This window comes from Lissotriton vulgaris, chromosome 2_1 (assembly GCF_964263255.1).
Source record: "Lissotriton vulgaris chromosome 2_1, aLisVul1.2, whole genome shotgun sequence".
Classification (NCBI taxonomy): domain Eukaryota; kingdom Metazoa; phylum Chordata; class Amphibia; order Caudata; family Salamandridae; genus Lissotriton; species Lissotriton vulgaris.
In genome coordinates this window covers 1,672,871,488-1,672,890,726 of record NC_141687.1, presented here as the reverse complement: position 1 = coordinate 1,672,890,726, position 19,239 = coordinate 1,672,871,488, and the positions used below count along the sequence as shown (strand labels likewise).

At 43.4% G+C, this 19,239-nt stretch overlaps 1 protein-coding gene across 1 annotated transcript in view; it reads right to left on the bottom strand.

Annotated features, from left to right (window-relative positions):
• Positions 1-7,387, bottom strand: part of CRYBG2 (crystallin beta-gamma domain containing 2) — a 467,695-nt gene extending 460,308 nt beyond the window's left edge. Inside the window, exon 1 of the mRNA XM_086957632.1 lies at positions 7,134-7,387. Coding sequence (XP_086813758.1) covers positions 7,134-7,372 — 239 coding nt within the window. The 5' untranslated portion in view covers positions 7,373-7,387. The remainder of the gene's footprint in view (positions 1-7,133) is intronic.
• Positions 7,388-19,239: the final 11,852 nt, after the last annotated feature.

Here is a 19,239-nt window from a genome sequence, read left to right as displayed (position 1 = left end):
CACATAATCTCAAATCGGCAAAGTAGCTGCCACATGTAGTACTTCAAAAGCTACGTTCAGAGTTAAAAGCAGGCAGAATAGGATCCTTTTTACAGAGCCCATTTGAAAACGTAATTGTTTTCCCTTTAGGAGTAGTGTCAAAGAAAACACCAGCTGATTATAAATTCATGCACCATTTGTCATGGCCAGAGGACCAGCCTGTAAATGATTTTCTTTCTCAAGCAGATTCTAGTGTATCTTATGCATAAGCTGACAAAGCTTTGAAATTGGTACGAACTGCAGGAAAAGTGGCAGAGATAACTAAAAGTGGTATACAATCAGCCTTTAGACTTTTGCCTATACATTCCACTGAATTTGGATTGGTTGGCATGCATTTTGAAGGTTTCTTTTATGTAGACAAGGTCCTTCCTATTGGATGTTCAATCTCATATGCTTAATTTGAGACATTTAGCATTTTCTTACAACGGGTTTTCATGAAGTTCATTGGTCACAACCTGGTTTGCCACTATCTAGATGACTTTATGTTTATTGGTGCAAGGAACACAGATCAGTGCAGAAACGCTCTGCAAAAAATTCAAGTCATGGCAAAAGAACTTGGTGTGCATTTGGCCGCGGAAAAAACAGAGGTTCCAAGCACAAGGTTGACATTCCTGGGTTTTGAAATAGACACTGTAGAAATGTTAGCTTGCCTGCCTGCTGAACAAGTTCAGGAGATAAGGTCTTTCCTGCTGTCAGAAATAAATGAAAGAAAATTGGAACTTAAGAAGGTACAGAAATTACTAGGCTATTTAAATGTTTCATGCAGAGTAGTCAGGGCTGGAAGGACCTTTTGCAGACCCTTAGGTATGTCCACATCTCATGTTTATCCACCTCACCACAGAATAAGAATATCCATGGCCATCAGGGCTGACCTGCATATTTGGTTAACTTTAATGGAGTTTCAGTGTATTTTGTTTTAGAAGGCATGATTTGGCTGATTCAAATTTTTTCAGAGGCATAGGGTGCCAAAGATTTTGGTTTGTTCTTGGGAGGACGATTGTGCTCGGAGAGATGTCCTGAACATTGGTTGAAGCAAGGGCGGAGCATAACCTTTTTAGAGTTCTTTTATCTATTTACTTATTTATTTATTGTTGCATTGTATGTTTGGGGTGAAGAATTCAGACGTTGATTAGTTCTCTTTAATGTGGATGACATGGCAGTTGTAAAGTTGGTGAACAAGCAAAAGGTGAGAGATCTGAGAGTATTGCATTTATTAAGAGCCTTTACGTTGAAATGTGTTTAATTGAATATTGAGACATGTACCTGGAGCAAGAAATAATATAGACATGTACCTGGAGCAAGAAATAATATAGCAAATGCTCTGTCTCGATTTAATTGACTGATGTTTCACAACTTGTCTCTGGGTACAGACAGCAACAAGACACAGATTCCGCAGAACGTTTGGGCCTGGGGGGACTGAGGATGGTCGAATTCGTAAAAATTCATTAACTTCATCCACAAAAAGTTATCAACAAGCTTGGAGAGAATTCTTAAGTTATGGTAACAATGAGTCTCAGGATGGGAATACGGTAAAAAAAGGAAAAGATTATATTAGGTGTTGTGCTGCACTTGATACAAAAAGGTTTGTCACACACAACTATTGTAGGGAAATCAGCAGAAATTTACTTTTATGGTCAGCTATGGTGGAGACATGATCCTGTTGAAGGTGTTTTGGTGACAAAAGTTTTTAAAGGATTAAGTAAGGAGCAACGTAACAGGAAATTGTTAAGAGAATGCGTGACTATTGACCGGTTACAACAGTTGCTATTACAGTGACCTTTTTGTTGTTATGATGGCTTTAAAAGTTTAAGGTTTCGGTTGTGCATGTTTTGGTTATTTTTTGGCACCTTTAGAGCATCGGAGTTGTTGGGTTTGAGTGGACAGGCAGGCATTCAAAGTGATAAGATAGTTTTGGAACACCATAGAATAAGGATTTGACTCTGAAAATCTAAAACAGATCGGTAGGGAAGAGGTAAATGAGTATGTTAAAACAAGAGCGGGCGGAGGGTTGTAGCACAGTTGAGCAACATTTTCAAACCAATGATGGGGAGAAAAGTAAGTGAAATTGTCTGTCCTGAAAACGGCAAAGGGATTACTATTTCAAACCCTTTTGCTGTATTGAGAAAAGCCTTCAATAAGCTGGGGAAAGATACTAGGCATTATGGTACGCACTCTTTTCATATTGGGGCAGCATCTGAGGCTGCAGAGACTGGGTTGGAAGATGGAAATCAAAATGTGAATGATACGTTAGAAAATAAGTGTCTTTATAGTTTTTGTAAGACATTTTTTGCTAATGCCTGTTTCTTTTATTTAGGTTGTGTTCATGGTCTGTTATCTGTCAAAATGAGCACTTGGATAGTGGGGTATTCCTTTATAAAAATGGTCAGCTTTGTATGTAGAGCAACACATTTATGGCCGATCTCTTGGACTCCCACGTATCAGACATACAGTGGTATGGAAAGGGAAATGCAGGTTGTGTTGAGGGAGCCTTATGAATATTTTAGCTGAACTTTGCCCCATCAGACAATGCCCGGATATGGTATTCATCTAGGTGAAAATGATTTAGTCCAATTATAAGGTTTGACATTAATAAAGCAAATTAAACTGGATGTGACTGTTATAAAAAATAACTGGGGAGATATGTGCTTAAGTTGGACTGAATTTATACCAAGAAAACAGTTGAGAGGGGCAAGGGGTCATGCAGCAATGGAAAATGCAAGACATAAACTTAAGGGCAATGAAAATGTTCTGTTTCAATAGTTTAGTCTCATGGGAAACTAAAAGAAACTGATGATCATAAGTTTTGTGTGGTATGCAAGAAAAAGCCGGGGAAGGAAGAACGGGAAAAGATGAAAGAGTGTGGGTCTTTTTCTTGCAGCAATGTTGAGCTAATTGGGGAGTTTAAGGGTGGGGAGAACGGTTAGATTTTTCATGTATCAAGGACGTTGAGTTGTTTATAATGTTTGTATCTATGAAGTTTATGCTATATACCTGTCTTAATAAAGTGGCCTTTGTTGCTAATAATAGGAGTTATTGTGCGATGCGTGGAGGGGGAGCAAGGCATGAGCCAGTCTCCCCATGGGTGACTTTGCATGCTGGAACGGGGCACGAATTAGGATAGGTGTAGGTAGGTAGTGTGGGCGGGGACATGCAGTAGGTCATTTATAGGGTCATTTTTGGAAGGGAATGCATTCACTGAGGCAGTGCCAAGGGTGTTTAAGGAATTTATGTGACCCACTCACCCATACCCTTTCTTTTAGTTAAGAATTTTTTCTTTTCTTTTCATTTATATTTTTAACTATTTTACAGTGAAATGGTAATTTGTGCAGGGCTGAATGTTTGAAGGTTGCTGAAGAAAGCTTACTTTGCCACTATCAGACAGGTTGTAGCTTTTGAGTCTTATCAGGCGTTTTTTGAGGGGGTGGACAGTCTGGAGCGGGCCTATCCATCCCTCGGGGGAGGATAGAACACAGATGAGGTCAAGAGTATATTATGTGGCTTTGAACAATACTAGAGCAGATCGCTTGAGGATGCTTGATGGGGGAGATCGTGAGATTGGGCTATGCAAGGAAAAGGTGGGGAAGGAAGGAAGAATGGGAAAAGGTGGAAGAGCATGTTTTTTTTTCTTGAAGCAATATTGAGCTAATTGGGTAGTTTAAGGTTGGGAGAACGTTAGATTTTTCATTTAGTGGTGAGGTTGAGTTATTTACAATATTTGTATCCATGAAGTTTATGCTATATACCTGTCTTGATAAAATTTCCTTTTTGCTAATAAAAGGAGTAGTGGCATGTGACTTATTGTACAAAACAGGAAGGCAGCACCAACACCGGCATCAACAGCTGCAGCAGAACACAGGAAGGTGCAGGCAAACGGGGCTCAAACAGCCATGGAGGAAAACATGAAGGCAGAGTTGCCACCAGTTTCATGAGAATCACCGGACTACAGGAATCTGGAATCGGTATGGCCACAAGCAGCTACAGACAAGTGGAGAGAGCCTGCATTGGCTTTGGCAAGTATGTCTGTTTCCAGGAGAGAGTAAAAAAGAGGTAAGGAATGGGTCAACAAGATAATTCAAGAGTAACCCGAGTAGGAAGCCTCATGATTGTGGCTGGCCAATCATACAAAGAGATGACGACTACGGTTATCATACAGCTCCACATGATGAGAGTATCTTTATCCATCTCTACACTCCCTTCTGCAAATTATGGTTCTCAAGTGTGACAGTCCAATAGGTTCAACAGAAACAAAAAAGACTACAAGTCTCACAAGGCATCAATGTGGTGAATCCAAGCCTACAGCAAGAAATGGGTATCCTTGTGATGCAGTAGTCCATGAGGAAATGCATTAGACAAAATACTGTGAGCTAACTTAATTGAAGTAGAAGAAGGATGTAAAAAGGATTTAAGGCGACTGAAGCAAGCACGCCAGCACTGGGTAGAGGACTCTGATACCCCAAGGAATACTGAGCGCTCCACATCGGGAACCATGCAAGACAAAGACATGACGGGTGTAGTGTACCAGATGGTGGTAAACATTCTCGGGGCGAAGCCGAGACACTAAGGAGGTTTTATAATAGTTTATTTACTCTAAGTCAAGTTTCTTTGAACCAACTGAATACTATTTCCTGGGTGTGGACTGGTCTTTTCACTGCTCGGCAGCCACAGCAACCAGGATGCAGTTAGGTACAGAATGCAAACTGTTGACAAAAGCATGCATTGATACAATGGCAATAAGAGACTGCACCATGATAAACATATATACCAATAAATCACCAATCAAATAATGTAGTGCATACATGTAGCAGTACCTCGATTCAGTACCTCAGCAATCAGAGACTACATTATTGGCATATGTCAATAAATCACTAGGGACTATAAGATGTGTAGGTATCAAAGAGAGACCACATAATTACACACATATGACCATTCGTTGATTGTGCCACACACATGTATCATGTTTTCCTAATCTTTTGTAAATTTCAACACGTCATAAATCACAGACTGTATCAAGGGCGCATATTAATACCATGACTGTATCACAAGCAAGTGTTATTTATCACCATTTAGTGACCGCATGAAAGTACCTACATATCATGATGCTAAACTTTGACAACCTACTGTTTCAATATGTAACCAACCACTGACTGTGCCATGAGAGTGTATCTCCATAGTAAGGACTGTATAAATATTATATGGGATAAAATACTGCCTGCAAAATGCTACAAGGATATTGAAAATTACAGAGGAGTTCCCGGATAATACTGAGGAATGGGGCCGAAGGCAGAGTTTCTTTTTAAGGTCATGGAACTCCAAGGGTTTTTAATGAGCAGCTTTAACTAAGATCTGTGACCTGCATTTTTTCTTGGCTGCAGGCTCTGGTATCAGGCATTGCGATGCCAGAAAGCAACTGCAATAAGTTATTACTTTTGAGAGGCCACATCATTTCTTTTTTACAGTTGACTAGAGGCATCACAAGTCGCCTGAAATTAGAAAATTAGAGTTGGGTCTTTATAAAGGGATTGCAGGCATACATGTATAATATATGGGATCAAATACTCCCTTACATAGATTATAAGGATATTGCAATTCACTGAGGAGTGCTGTTACCATATAGACTAGAGGAATGAGTCCAAAGGCTGTGTTCCTGCATAAGGTCATGGAACCCTGAGGAAACTTGTAATATCCTTATAATCAGGGCCACTGGAACCATGCAATTGTGTGGCCATGGCATTATTTGCATATTTATAAATTGCCACATTTGCCACATAATCCTTCATCTGCTGCATAATCTGCAGATTCTGCCCAAAAAAATTCTAGCCCAAACAGTTCAAGACTGGAGTTACTAAAAACACAGCTACACGCCTTGCTGTGCGGTGGAATGCCCTTTGCATAGGTTGGCGGTTCATCTTTCTTTTGCTTATTGCTGTATTTAGGTGTTAAACTAATACTAATGAGGTGCAGCCAAATGCTCAGGCAGTTTAAACAAGTGTAAAAATCACAAAATAATGAAGTAACACTATCACAAAATGTGATGCATTATGCTGCATAATTTGCTTTTTCATACTGCATAATTTACTAAGCCTTGCCACATAATGTTGCCCTCACCTGCCTCATAATTCCAGTGGTCCTGCTTATAATGTACAGCAGGAGTACTTTATTCCTTTGCAATATATGGCCACACCGTCATCCTTCCAATAAATAGCTTACATCTGTGGTGTGTTGTTCTTTCATTTAAGTGGGGTTTTTGTAAACATGAAGAATAAAATTACAATCTCTAGTGCAAAAAAGAACATATCAAAAAACAGTTAAATATTTGTTGCAAAAAGGGTATTAGAATAATTTTAATAGTCAGTTTTTAAAAAACACTCTATCCTTGAATGTGTAGAGACGTGCGGAGAGATAGAATCTTTCCTATAATTGCCCAAAGCATGTCAAAATTAAAATGCTGCCATAAATATCTCCTTTCTGCTTATCAGAGCTCATCTAGAAAACCAGAGTAGAAGTTGTGTTGCTTTTTTAAACTACTGCTTTAATTATGAGGTGTGACCTGCCTTTGCCCTTGGCTGCTGGCTCTGGCAGCACTCCACTGTAGTACCTTATTACATGTGAACAGGTAGTCTTTTCTTTATTACAGGTGGCTTGTTGCGCCTGCCATAAGGACATTAGGGAAGGGATTTTATACAAAGGTTGCAGACTTCCACACCATATACTATATATCAATACGTCACCGAATGAATCACAAGATTGCATCACTATATCACCAGTCACCAGCCAGAATGTATCTTTAAATCACTAACTACATTCCATTCATTTAGCAACATATAACCAGCTGCCACCTCTGCCCTTCCAAAACAGTGGCACTGTGAACACAAATACAGTGCCAGTATCTTGTCCCTCCTTAAACACTGCAGCTTGTCGCATTTCCTGCAGTCAGTCAGTTACTCACTCACTCGCTATCATGGAGGCACGCCCCCTTTCACACACCGTGCCCCGTCGTGTTCCCTCTTATACACAGCCCCCTTATTCTTCCCCAGGCACACACAACCCTGCCCTCACAGCCAATCAGCGCCTCACTTCTCCCTTCATTCCAGTACCTGTCAGTGGGCGCCCCGCGCTCCTTGTCCTTCTTCTCTTTCCGTCCACTCTTCCTCTTGCTCCCAGACTTGTCATCGACGCCTGCCGTGGCCGTCGCTCCCCGCTCTTTACTCCTCTCCTCCATATCCTTCAGGCTGTCCTCGCTCCTGGAGAAAAGGCGCAAGAGGCGCCTCCCGACACCCCCTTTCTTGGGGGCGCCCCTGGGTCCTCTGGCGGCCTCCCCATCCGGGTTGGACATGAGTCCGCAGGTACCCCGCGGGCACGCTCGGTGGGCAGGCCGCCACCTCCGCCTCTTTACACTCAGCCAATCCCGGGAGTCCCCGGTGCCCGCAGCCAGCGGCAGAAATACCTGTGCAAGTTTCTACGAGGTGCAGGGGCAATGCGCAGCCGGCTCGACGTGCCCCTCGGCTTTATGCCTCCCCCGTGAGCCCTTGGGGCGCGCACAGGAGCCTGGCAGTGGTGCCTGTCAGGCCTGCTCCACTGGGGCACCTATGGAACAGCTGCCTGTCACCCACGGTCCAGGCCACCAAGTCAGGTGCTGGTGGCTGAGAGGCGAGGCACCCAAACAGGTGTGTGGCGGGCGGGGTGGGGCGGCGAAGGCCAGCAGAGGCACGGTTAATCCCTTCTGTGAGGGAGGGCGAAGGGGGTGGACTGGCCCTGGGCTCTCCCCTCTTCAAAGCAAACAAGTTCTTTTTACCTGCCTGCAAGGTGTTTCTCGTGCCTGGTAGAGGAGGCAGGCTAACAAACACATGTTAACTTGTCTCAAAAGGTGAGGGAGGAATTCCACACAGACCTGTGACGTGTTGTGAAAGGTAGGCAGAGGCCACCTGGCATTTTACTCACTCTAGTTCAATTCTGAAAGGCTAGCAGGGCTGGGAACAAGGTGAATATTAAGTGTGACCTCTCTGCCCTGCCTAGTTTTCTGAAACACTAGTCTGTCATTTGCCAGAAGCGGGATAGGCTCTCCCTGCTGGCATCTGACATGATTCACTGATAAAGAGCTGTATTATGACTAGAACAACACAGCCTTTCATGCTTCTCCGCTGTTAAAATGAGGCTATTACACTGAGTATATTTAGAATTGGGAGAAACTGTTATATTAAACCATACATATTAAAAATAAGTTGGTGACCTGCTGTGAGTGTGAATGCAGTCTTACTGGCTTGTCAGTGACATGGCTGTCATCACGCCCCAGCCCTCCTGACCTAATTAGTAGTATGTTTGACACTAGGCGGACTCTGCCTAGGTGATCTGGTATTTTGGTGGCAGTAGGCTGCTGCAAAATAATTCTAGTCTCACTGTAAGCCAGAGTACCTCTATCCTCCAAAAGTATGGGATGATGCCTGTAGACACGTAATGAGAGCACTTCACCCATCTTGGGACCTTTCAATCCAGACAGGATAGCCCAGTTACATGTTCTTCAATAATAGTTCCTAACATTCTGGGATTTATAGTTGTGTGGTTTCCCATGTACATGCTGAAGTGGGGTGCCAGTCTGACACCTGCTGTCACAGTCTCCCTCGCTGAGTGGCGCCTCAATCCTCGAAGAACAGTCCCGTTCATTAAATGTGAGTTTTAAACATCGTAGCCAGCACCTTTACTCACTGGCGTGGAGTCTCCCGTCTATTCTGAGGAGATTTTCACTCAGAGTGAGTCTCATTCTTGAGGTGCGAGTTGACGGCCACTGGTTACCTCGAACCTTTTATCTTTGACGCTTGAATGTCAGCGTCACTGGCATACCCCCGCCCCACCTCACACTTCAAATCATGTGACCGTGCAGGCACAGGCCGCGCTGGGTGACCGGAAAGCAACTGCCAGAGTTCTAATCTGTGAGGCATTTACTATCACACCGAAGGGTTTACTCGAAAGAGAGCTAGAGTTCGACTGGAAAATGTTTTTTCTATGAAACTATTTCTGCTTGAACCTATCTACCACGGGCAAACATCTTGCGAAATTTAGTAATATGTAAAATCTGCCAGTATTTCATGTTACGCGAAACGGTACTTAATTATGCGAGATTACGCCACCTCGCCAATTACGCGGGGGGCTTCTTTTAAATATCCCCTCACCCCCGGTGGGATGAGGGAACTCTTGTTCCATATAACTCAACAGTGAGTGAGCAAGCCAGAAAACGTGGGGGGAGGCGGGGGGAGGGTGGCTAACCAAACCCAAGAGAAAAGGCCAGGAGTGGCATTCTCATAAAAGCCACTTATTTCAGTTTGAGGTCCCCGGACTCAGTGCACATGTTGTGTCGCTGCCTTCTCAATGCCGTTGCTCACCAGCCCAGAATGATAAACAAAGATATGAAGGGCGGAGTGCTTGAGTTAACTTCGGCAACTGGCAATTACGCATTCAAGACAGAGGAGAGCAAACAGATGAGAGAGGCCGCAGGGAGGGGCAGAAGAACATCAAAATTAACAGAAGATGGAGCGTTGTTAATCGCAACAAGCAGAAACAAGCACTGGCGTTGCCAATAGGTTTCGCATTTGGAAAGTTGGAGCTATTGGTTTTGTAAATGACATTTTATATTTATATATTGTTATTGACAATGCCAATAACGATATATAAATATAAAATGTCATTTACAAAACCAATAGCTCCAACTTTCCAAATGCGAAACCTATTGGCAACGCCAGTGCTTGTTTTTAGTTTGAGCTGTAATTTTCTTTGGGTTAAAAAGTTTACCAAAAGACTATACCTAACACTGTTTTTTTAGTAAACCCACTGTGTAAACCTTCATGGTAACATTGAACCAAAGTTCCTCAGCCAGTCACGATATAATAGGTCATATAAACACCTTGCATCCCTTAGGAAACAGTCCTTAATTAAAATATAGACACAATGAAAGGCAAATATACATTAAGGAAAAACATAACATAGTGCTGAAACGTTTGTTAAACATAATACATTGTTAGCGGAACCCTAATTATAACAAGTTGGCCAGAGGCTGAAAACACACACAAAAAACCTTTTGGAAGGCACATGGATATTATCAGATTTGTGCAAAATCACATTGGGGCGACCCACGACGTGACTTGAACATGTGCCCCCAACTTTCAGCTTAGCAGCTCACGCCATTGCACCACGCCCTTGTGGTTTAGGGATATTGCCTACCGTTGAGTTGTGTGCATATGCTCTTTTTGTACGCTTCTGTTGCAGAAAGCCCTATGTGAAGTAAAGTGAAATGTAGTAACTCGTCGTTTTGGCAGTGAAAAAAGCAGAGAGACGAGATAAATAGGATGTGCGCAAGATCACAGATTTGTGTAGCGGATACACACCTACCGATCCTGAAGGGCACAATCCGTAAATAAATGGGAATCCAAGATATTTGCAACTCGCAAACTCTTTTTCACCATTGTATACGTTTCATTAATAATTTAGCGTTTAATGTAGGTTAGTTTACAGTGTAAAATAGCTTACATAAGCACCTCGCATCCCTTGGCTAACAGTCCCCAATTTAAATACAGACACAATGAAATGCAAATACACGCCCAGGAAAGCCATAACAAGATAGTGCATAAACGTTTAGGAAATACAAGTAAGCGTGTTTGGAAACGCTAATTATAAACCGTTAACCCCAGAAATATGTGCGCATGAAGCAGATACCGGGTTAAAACAAAGCAAAGCTGACTGTAACTTTTATGATTCATACACTTGTTTAAGCATTAGTGCAATACTATTGTGTTACGATAACATGCCCCCATAAAATAAATAAAAACTTTAGAAGTGAAGCGCCCGGCGTATCTCACGCAACTGGGCACTGAGATCTGTACACCGCTAAAGAAGGATAGGCATGCAGCTATAACAAGCATAGTGATTAAAAGCGAGCCATAGTAACAACTATTTTTAAATATAAAAAAAAGCGTTCAAAAGGGAAAGCGAGTGGTAGACGAACAAACGGAAAAGAAAAAGAACACACAAGAAATCCACGGCAACAAAAGCATTTGGGAAAATATAGACACATTGAAAGGCAAATATACGTTAAGGAAAAACATAACAACATAGTGCCTAAACAATTGTTAAAAATAGTAAATTGTTAGCGGAAATGCTAATTATAACCAGTTGGCCACAGGCTGAAAACACACGAAAAAATGTCTTTTTGGAAGGCACGTGGATATTAACTGAGTTGTGCAAAATTACATTGGGGCGACCCACGACGTGACTTGAGCATGTGTCCCTAACTTTCTGCTTAACAGCTCAAGCCATTACGCCACACCCTTGTTGTTTAGGGATATTCCCTATCGTTGAGTTGTGTGCATATGCTCTTTGAGTACGCTTCTGTTGCAGAAAGGCCTTATGTAAAGTATAGTGAAAAAGGATGAGAAAAAGTTAACAGGGAGCATGGGGAAGTAGCAATAAAGGGGGCTACGAGCAGATATGGGGTGAGTGGAATCAAAAGGGATGGGACGTTAGAGGACGTGGTAGTGATGAGAGCAGGCAAAGAGACGTAGTGGAACGTACGCCAAGACAAGTAAAGACCAGACTCGAGAGAAGAAACAGAGATAAACAAAACAAGCACTGACAACCAACAATGTACAGTGGCAAAGATTCCATTCAGCGTACAACCAGCTCACAAGCACAGTCAGTCAACACTGAGTAGTGACAGTCTACAGAGTACACAACCTACTCACATACACGGATAGCCAACAATGTGCTGTAGAACATAGTCCAGACAGCCTACAGCCACACTCACTGACAGCCAACTACGTGCAGTGACAGTGTAGACAGCCCCACAGCATGCTCACACGCATAGACAGCAAACTATATGCAGTGACCCCCATCCCAGACAGCTCTCAGCCTGCTCACACGCATTGACAGCCAACCATGTGCGATAAAGCATAGTCCAGACAGCCCACAGTGCACTCACATGCACGGACAGCCAATAATGTACTTTGGCACACAGTGTACACAGCCCACAGCCTGCTCCAAAGCACAGACACCCAACCATGTGCAACGAAACACAGTCCAGACAGCATGCTCACACTCACGGACAGCCAACAATGTGCAGTGACGCACAGTGTACACAGCCAGCAGGCTGCTCATACGCAAGGGTAGCCAAATATGTGCTATGTTTTATATAGCGCTAGCTAGACCCTGCTGGCTTTACATATACGGTAAGCATTTTTAAACAGTTAAATCAGTTAAATTTTACACAGTGATATAAAATAAACACTAATGCTTAATAAGTAACTTCAGTTAGACGATGACCCCCCCACTCCCGTGGACAACTCAATATAAGACAACAGACGCTTAGCGCCAAGAAGCATTTCCCACGCCACGTGTTGCAATTTAGAAACGTGCATAAAAACGTGTCCACCATTTAGTAAGCAGACTTTTTTCCCGATGAGTGTAGAATATTTTATGAAATAACGTGCCACGCATGTCATAGGCCGCACACACTCCCTATGCCAACCTTCCATTCTTCACAAGTCAGGCTGCGCCTTGGAGAATCAATCCCCTGGCACGCCATTGATGGCCGGAGGGGGCATCATGGGATGTGGGAAGAGAGAGCGGTACAGCTGAGTGTTTCTAGTGCCCACAGTGATCACCTGCTGTCACTTCAATGCCACCCGTGCACACCAACTCTAGCCATAAACAGGCTATAAGCAGTCTGTCCTTTGGTTGCAATGCCACCACACACCACCGTGTGCCCCTCTCCATTTCAGATTGGCAGCGGTGTGGGGCACAGCGCCTTGTCTCTGTGACCCTGCACGGTGCAGCTGTCGTGTGGTTGGGCGGGTCATGGGACAGTAAGCCGTGTAGCCGTGCGGAAGGGCAGGGCGGGAGTGTAGCGCTGTTGCACTGTGACTATACAAGGTGCAGCTGCTGTGCTGATGCTGGGGTACTGTACCCAGGCCTCAGGACAGTACGAGCCTCTACTACGCAGAGGAACAGTGCGGCCTGGGATATAGAGCCCTAGCTGTGTGACTGCGCAGTGTGCAGCTGCAGTGTGGACTGTAAGCGACTGTGATACAGTACCCTGGCTATGGGACAGCTGGGGTGTGGTTGTGTGACACTGCAAAGCACACCTGATGTGGCCTAACGGCCAGAGCTGCCGATTTTGGCGCTGGGGGACCTGGTTCGAGTTTCGGCTTCCCCTCAGCTTCCTGTGATTCTGGGCAAATCACTTAAACTCACTGTGCCTAACAAAAATGAATGTGTGCTTGTGGAACGTAATTGGTGCTCGGGACCTTGAGTGTGAGTGTGATGGTGAGCGTGAGCCTGGGCTCTGAGGTGCATGTGACTAAATGCTCGACACTGCCCTTGCCCTGACAACCGTCCTCGCGACTCAATCCGAACAAAGACGGGGACAGGGCATTTGTCCAGAGCTGATTGGCTCATGTCCACGAGGGCGACCCGCCTTGAAGAACGGACTGCGCACTGGCGCTTGGGGGCTCACGTGGCCTGCAGCTGTGCCTCCAGAAGAATGCTGCGGACACACTGACCCCGAGGCATGGGCTCGGGTCACGACACTGCCCACGAAGAGGGACCAGGAAGCAATAATTTCATTAGCACGTGCACGCCAAGCACCACATGTCTCAGTGCGGCGGAGCAAAGCTGGCCATTGTGTGAAAGGGTGCGGTGAGAGGAGGACATCCACTCTGGAAATGTACAGAGTGCAGGCTGTGAAAGTATAGTCAACAATGCGCCATTTTGATGTGCTTAGAGTGCCCCGATACACCCCCCACCCTAAGCGCAAAACTTTAAGTAGAATTTTACAACAGCTAAAAAAAAACAAGCAACTCTGACAAAGGCACACCAAGTAACAAACAGGCCAGCGAGGCGATGCGAGAAAGAAGGCAGGCGCTGGAAAGGGAGGGGGTGGGCTGCCCATATGGAGAAGGAGGGGGGTGGGCTGCCTGTTGGGCTGGGCTGCCTCTGATGATCTAATGCGAGTCACGGAAGGCAGGCGCTGGAGAGGGAGGGGGTGGGCAACTCGAACGACCATATGGCTGGGAGAAGCTGTGTGAGGGAGGCTGGGCTCGTTCACGAGAGGCGTCGTCCGACCAGTTCTGTCGGGCAGAGGGAGAGCGGATAGGTGCAGTCAGCTGCATACCAGCATAGATGTGCGTGATGAGCTGGTAGGGGGGAGGGGTCCGTAAGCATTTCCTCCAGCACTACAAACGTGGGGGGGGCTGCAGGGAACTTGACATGGAGGACTCGCAGCGACGCTCTGAGCGGATTGTAAAGAACTAACAGAGAAGAGGTTGCAGTATTCACTTTTATTAAGTGGAAAGCCAACACAGCATGAGGTCAGGGAGAGAAGGCAGGAGGAGCGTCTGAAACGGCAGGTCAGCAGCTGGCGTCTGTCAACATTTCCGAATGCTCAGGTGGTGACAGGGAGGGTACGGAGAGAAAGGTGGGAAAGAAAAGTGGCAGAGAAAGGGCGCACAAAAGATAGAAACACAGAGAAAAAGATGGACCAATTGTGAGGAATAGAATAAAAAAAGGGGAACATTAAATTATAGTTGTGTGCAAATAAGTATGTGTATCCAAAGTATAAACAGAGCATTAATAGAGTTAGCATACCTGGTCCAAAACTTATCAGCAACACCATCTTCGCCCTTCCTGATTGGAAGGACATGAATTACAAAATGAATAGCAGGGCCAGTCTATGAAGTGTTAACAGCTGCGTGAAGATTAGTTGCACGAAATAAAATACGTCGGAAGACTGGGTGAAAGAGGCAGAGTTCCAAAGTAAACACAAACGTACCAAAGGCTGTCTGCTTTTCTCATTGCAATTCGTGCCACTGTGGATTACAGGTTTTGTGTGGTCTGCAAGGAATGGCAATTGTCAAACATATTGCATTACAAGTCCCATGTTCAACAGCCGTGCTGGTGTGCCATTAGGTTCTGTGTAAGTATTTAAATTGTATCAGGTGCAGCCTGTACTTTAAAAGCGGCAGTGGCGATGTTTTTTTAAAAAGTTTTGTGTACATAGTTTGGAGGAATAGGAATACGCACTGCTGACGAAACCATGGAGTGTGGCAAATAGCCGGATGGGGGTGGGAGAGCCTGGTGGGGGGGGCGTGAATGCGCGAGGGGAGGCAGGCGGATTAGGAGGGAAGCCTGATGGGGCGGGAGAGCCTGGTGGGGGGGCGTGAATGCGAGCGAGGGGAGGCAGGCGGATTAGGGAGATGCTCGTGCTTGTGTGGTCACGTGACCCGCTTTTGTGCTCACGTGACCTCACATGCACTGTGAAGAAACTGCAGTGGTTTCACTACTCAATCAAGCCCATGAATTTTCGCCTATTCCATTCGCAAGCGAATGGTAATAGGCGAAACCTAAAAAACACAGTCATACGAGGGCAAAAAAGTCCCCGACATCACAAATGGGAGAATACACATTCACACCAATGAAAATTGCTAATACAGCGATACTCCACAGAGCGCGCTACTCTCCAATTTGACAGCAACCCCATGAAAGCCATAACATAGTGATTTAGGCGGACCCAATGTAGGTTTTCTGTAAAGAGGTCTTTGACAACTGACAGTGGAAGCTGTCTGAAGGTAAGATCTAAACATGTTATCAATGGAATGATAAAAAAAATCCTTGCCACAGTTAATTTCTTGAGCCACATTCAAGCCCATTGTTTTTTGCTCGGCAGTCCAGCTATGGTTGCCTCAGATGCATCAATAATTTATAATCCATCAATAAGCTATTATGAGTGAATCCCAGACATCCATGAATCTTCATAACAGTTTTCCAGGCACCTAGCCAATGAACACTTTGGATCGACAGACGTTAAGCAGCGACAGCAGCGATCCATTTGCATGCACTAATATCTCGAGAGCCAGTGGCCACTCCGTCGGACACTGCTTCAGAGCCAGGCACACTTGCACATTCTCAATGCTATTAAGTATGGTCTAGATTAATCAATACAGGGTTCTGGCCTAAAATCAGCAAGGCTAGGCCAACTTAATAATCAAAACACAGAAGTCCCAATGCTGATTCCACTGATACAATCAACTATACCAATCACTCGTGCCACTCATTGTGATTGAAAAGAATTTTTCAAATTATTTTTAAATTGATTTCTTTTTATTTAGTATATTAAATCTACTATTTTGAATATTGTTTTCTTTGATATACAATTAATCAATTTCAAACAGTACCTAACAACAATATTTACATTATACACATAATTACATTCATATACATTTGTACAAAGCAATCAAGCTACAAGCCCACTTTCCCACACAAAATATCAAAAAGAGGTTATGATAGAAAAGAATCAACAAGCATTTGCAATGCAATAGGTCTCGCATTAGGAAAGTTTGAGCTATTGGTATTGTAAATGACAAATTTTTTATTTATGTGTTGGTTTGGAAAATAGTGAATTGAATAGCTTTGTCATTTACATTGCCAATAGTTTTATCTTTCGCAAATGTGACACCTATAGCATTTGTAATGCAATATGTGTTGTATTTACGTGACTTAGATGTATTGATATTACAAATAAAAATTGCTTTTATTTTTTTAATAAATAATACTTAAGTTATTGTAATTTATAATGGCAATAGCTTTTGTAAATAACTTTTGTGAAGATTATGTTCATTGTATTTTATTGTGATGAAAATCCAAGAACAGAAGTGAACTATTAACATATTTTTGTGACATTTGTAATGAAGCTTGAAACATTGAGAGAACATATTTGAACCAGTTGTTGAATGGTTGCAAAGATTGATGCTGTGGTGGCGCGGAGTGATGTTGTGGTGGCGACAAGTGATGCTGTGGCGTTCAGTGATGCTGTGGTAGCGCATAGTGATGTTGTGGTACCCCTGAGTGATGCTCTGGTGGTGCTGAGTGATGCTGTGGGGATGTGATAGATAGATGGAGTGAGTGCGATAGATAGATAGAGTGAGGGCGATAGATAGATAGAGGGAGGGCGATAGATAGAGTGAGGGCGATAGATAGATAGAGTGAGGGCGATAGATAGATAGAGTGAGGGCGATAGATAGATAGAGTGATAGATAGATAGAGTGAGGGCGATAGATAGATAGAGTGAGGGTGATAGATAGAGTGAGGGCGATAGATAGATAGAGTGAGGGTGATAGAGAGATAGAGAGATAGACAGATAGAAGGGTGATAGATAGATAGAGAGATAGATAAAGTGTATTTATGTTGCATTGAGTAGAGAGTAAGTATGAGGCATGTAATTATATGGCACTGAGTGGTAATATGGGCAGTGTATATTGTATTCAGTAGAGTGTAATTGTGTGCAGTGTAATTATGTGGCACTGAGTGGTATTTGGAGTGTATGTTGCATTGAGTGCAGTGTAATTATGTAGAGTGTAATTATGTGGCACTGAGTGGTAATATGGGGAGTGTGTGTTGCATTCAGTAGAGTGTAATTATGTGGTGTGTAATTATGTGGCACTGAGTGGTATTGTGTGGAGTGTGTGTTGCATTCAGTAGAGTCTAATTATGTGGTGTGTAATTATGTGGCACTGAGTGGTATTTGGAGTGTATGTTGCATTGAGTGCAGTGTAATTATGTGGCGTGTAATTATGTGGCACTGAGCGGTATTTGGAATGTATTTTGCATTGATTGCAGTGTAATTATGTGGCACTGAGTGGTATTTGGAGTGTATGTGGCATTGAGTGCAGTGTAATTATGTGGCGAGTAATTATGTGGCACTGAGTGGTATTTGGAGTGTATGTTGCATTGAGTGCTGTGTAATTATGTGGCACTGAGTGTTATTTGGAGTGTATGTTGCATTAAGTGCAGTGTAATTATGTGGCACTGAGTGGTATTTGGAGTGTATGTTGCATTGAGTGCTGTGCAATTATGTGGCACTGAGTGTTATGTGGAGTGTATGTTGCATTGAGTGCAGTGTAATTATGTGGCGTGTAATTATGTGGCACTGAGTGGTATTTGGAGTGTATGTTGCGTTGAGCGCAGTGTAATTATGAAGCATATAATTATGTGGCACTGAGTGGTATTGTGTGGAGTGTCTGTTGCATTGAGTGCAGTGTAATTATGTGATGTGTAATTATGTGGCACTGAGTGGTATTTGGAGTGTATGTTGCATTGAGTGTAGTGTAAATATGTGGCGTGTAATTTTGTGGCACTGAGTGGTATTTGGAATGTACGTTGCATTGAGTGCAGAGTAATTATGTGGAGTTTAATTATGTGGCACTGAGTGGTATTTGGAGTGTATGTTGCATTCAGTGCAGTGTAATTATGTGGAGTGTAATTATGTGGCACTGAGTGGTATTTGGAATGTACATTGCATTGAGTGCAGAGTAATTATGTGGAGTTTAATTATGTGGCACTGAGTGGTATTTGGAGTGTATGTTGCATTCAGTGCAGTGTAATTATGTGGCGTGTAATTATGTGGCACTGAGTGGTATTTGGAGTGTATGTTGCGTTGAGCGCAGTGTAATTATGTAGCATATCATTATGTGGCACTGAGTGGTATTATGTGGAGTGTATGTTGTATTCAGTAGAGTGTAATTATGTGGTGTGTAATTATGTGGCACTGAGTGGTATTTGAAGTGTATGTTGCATTGTGTAGAGTGTAATTATGTTGCATATAACTATGTGGCACTGAGAGGTATTTGGAGTGTATGTTGCATTGAGTGCTGTGTAATTATGTAGCATATAATTATGTGGCACTGAGTGGTATTGTGTGGAGTGTGTGTTGCATTCAGTAGAGTGTAATTATGTGGCGTGTAATTATGTGGTACTGAGTGGTATTTGGAGTGTATGTTGCATTGAGTGCAGTGTAATTATGTGGTGTGTAACTATGTGGCACTGAATGTTATTTGGAGTGTATGTTGCAGTGAGTGCAGTGTAATTATGTGGCGTGTAATTATGTGGCACTGAGTGGTATTTGGAGTGTATGTTGCGGTGAGCGCAGTGTAATTATGAAGCATATAATTATGTGGCACTGAGTGGTATTGTGTGGGGAGTGTATGTTGTATTCAGTAGAGTGTAATTGTGTGGCGTGTAATTATGTGGCACTGAGTGCTATTGTTTGGAGTGTATGTTGCATGAGTGCAGTGTAATTATGCAGCATATAATTATGTAGCACTGAGTGGTATTGTGTGGAGTGTCTGTTGCATTCAGTAGAGTGTAATTATGTGGTGTGTAATTATA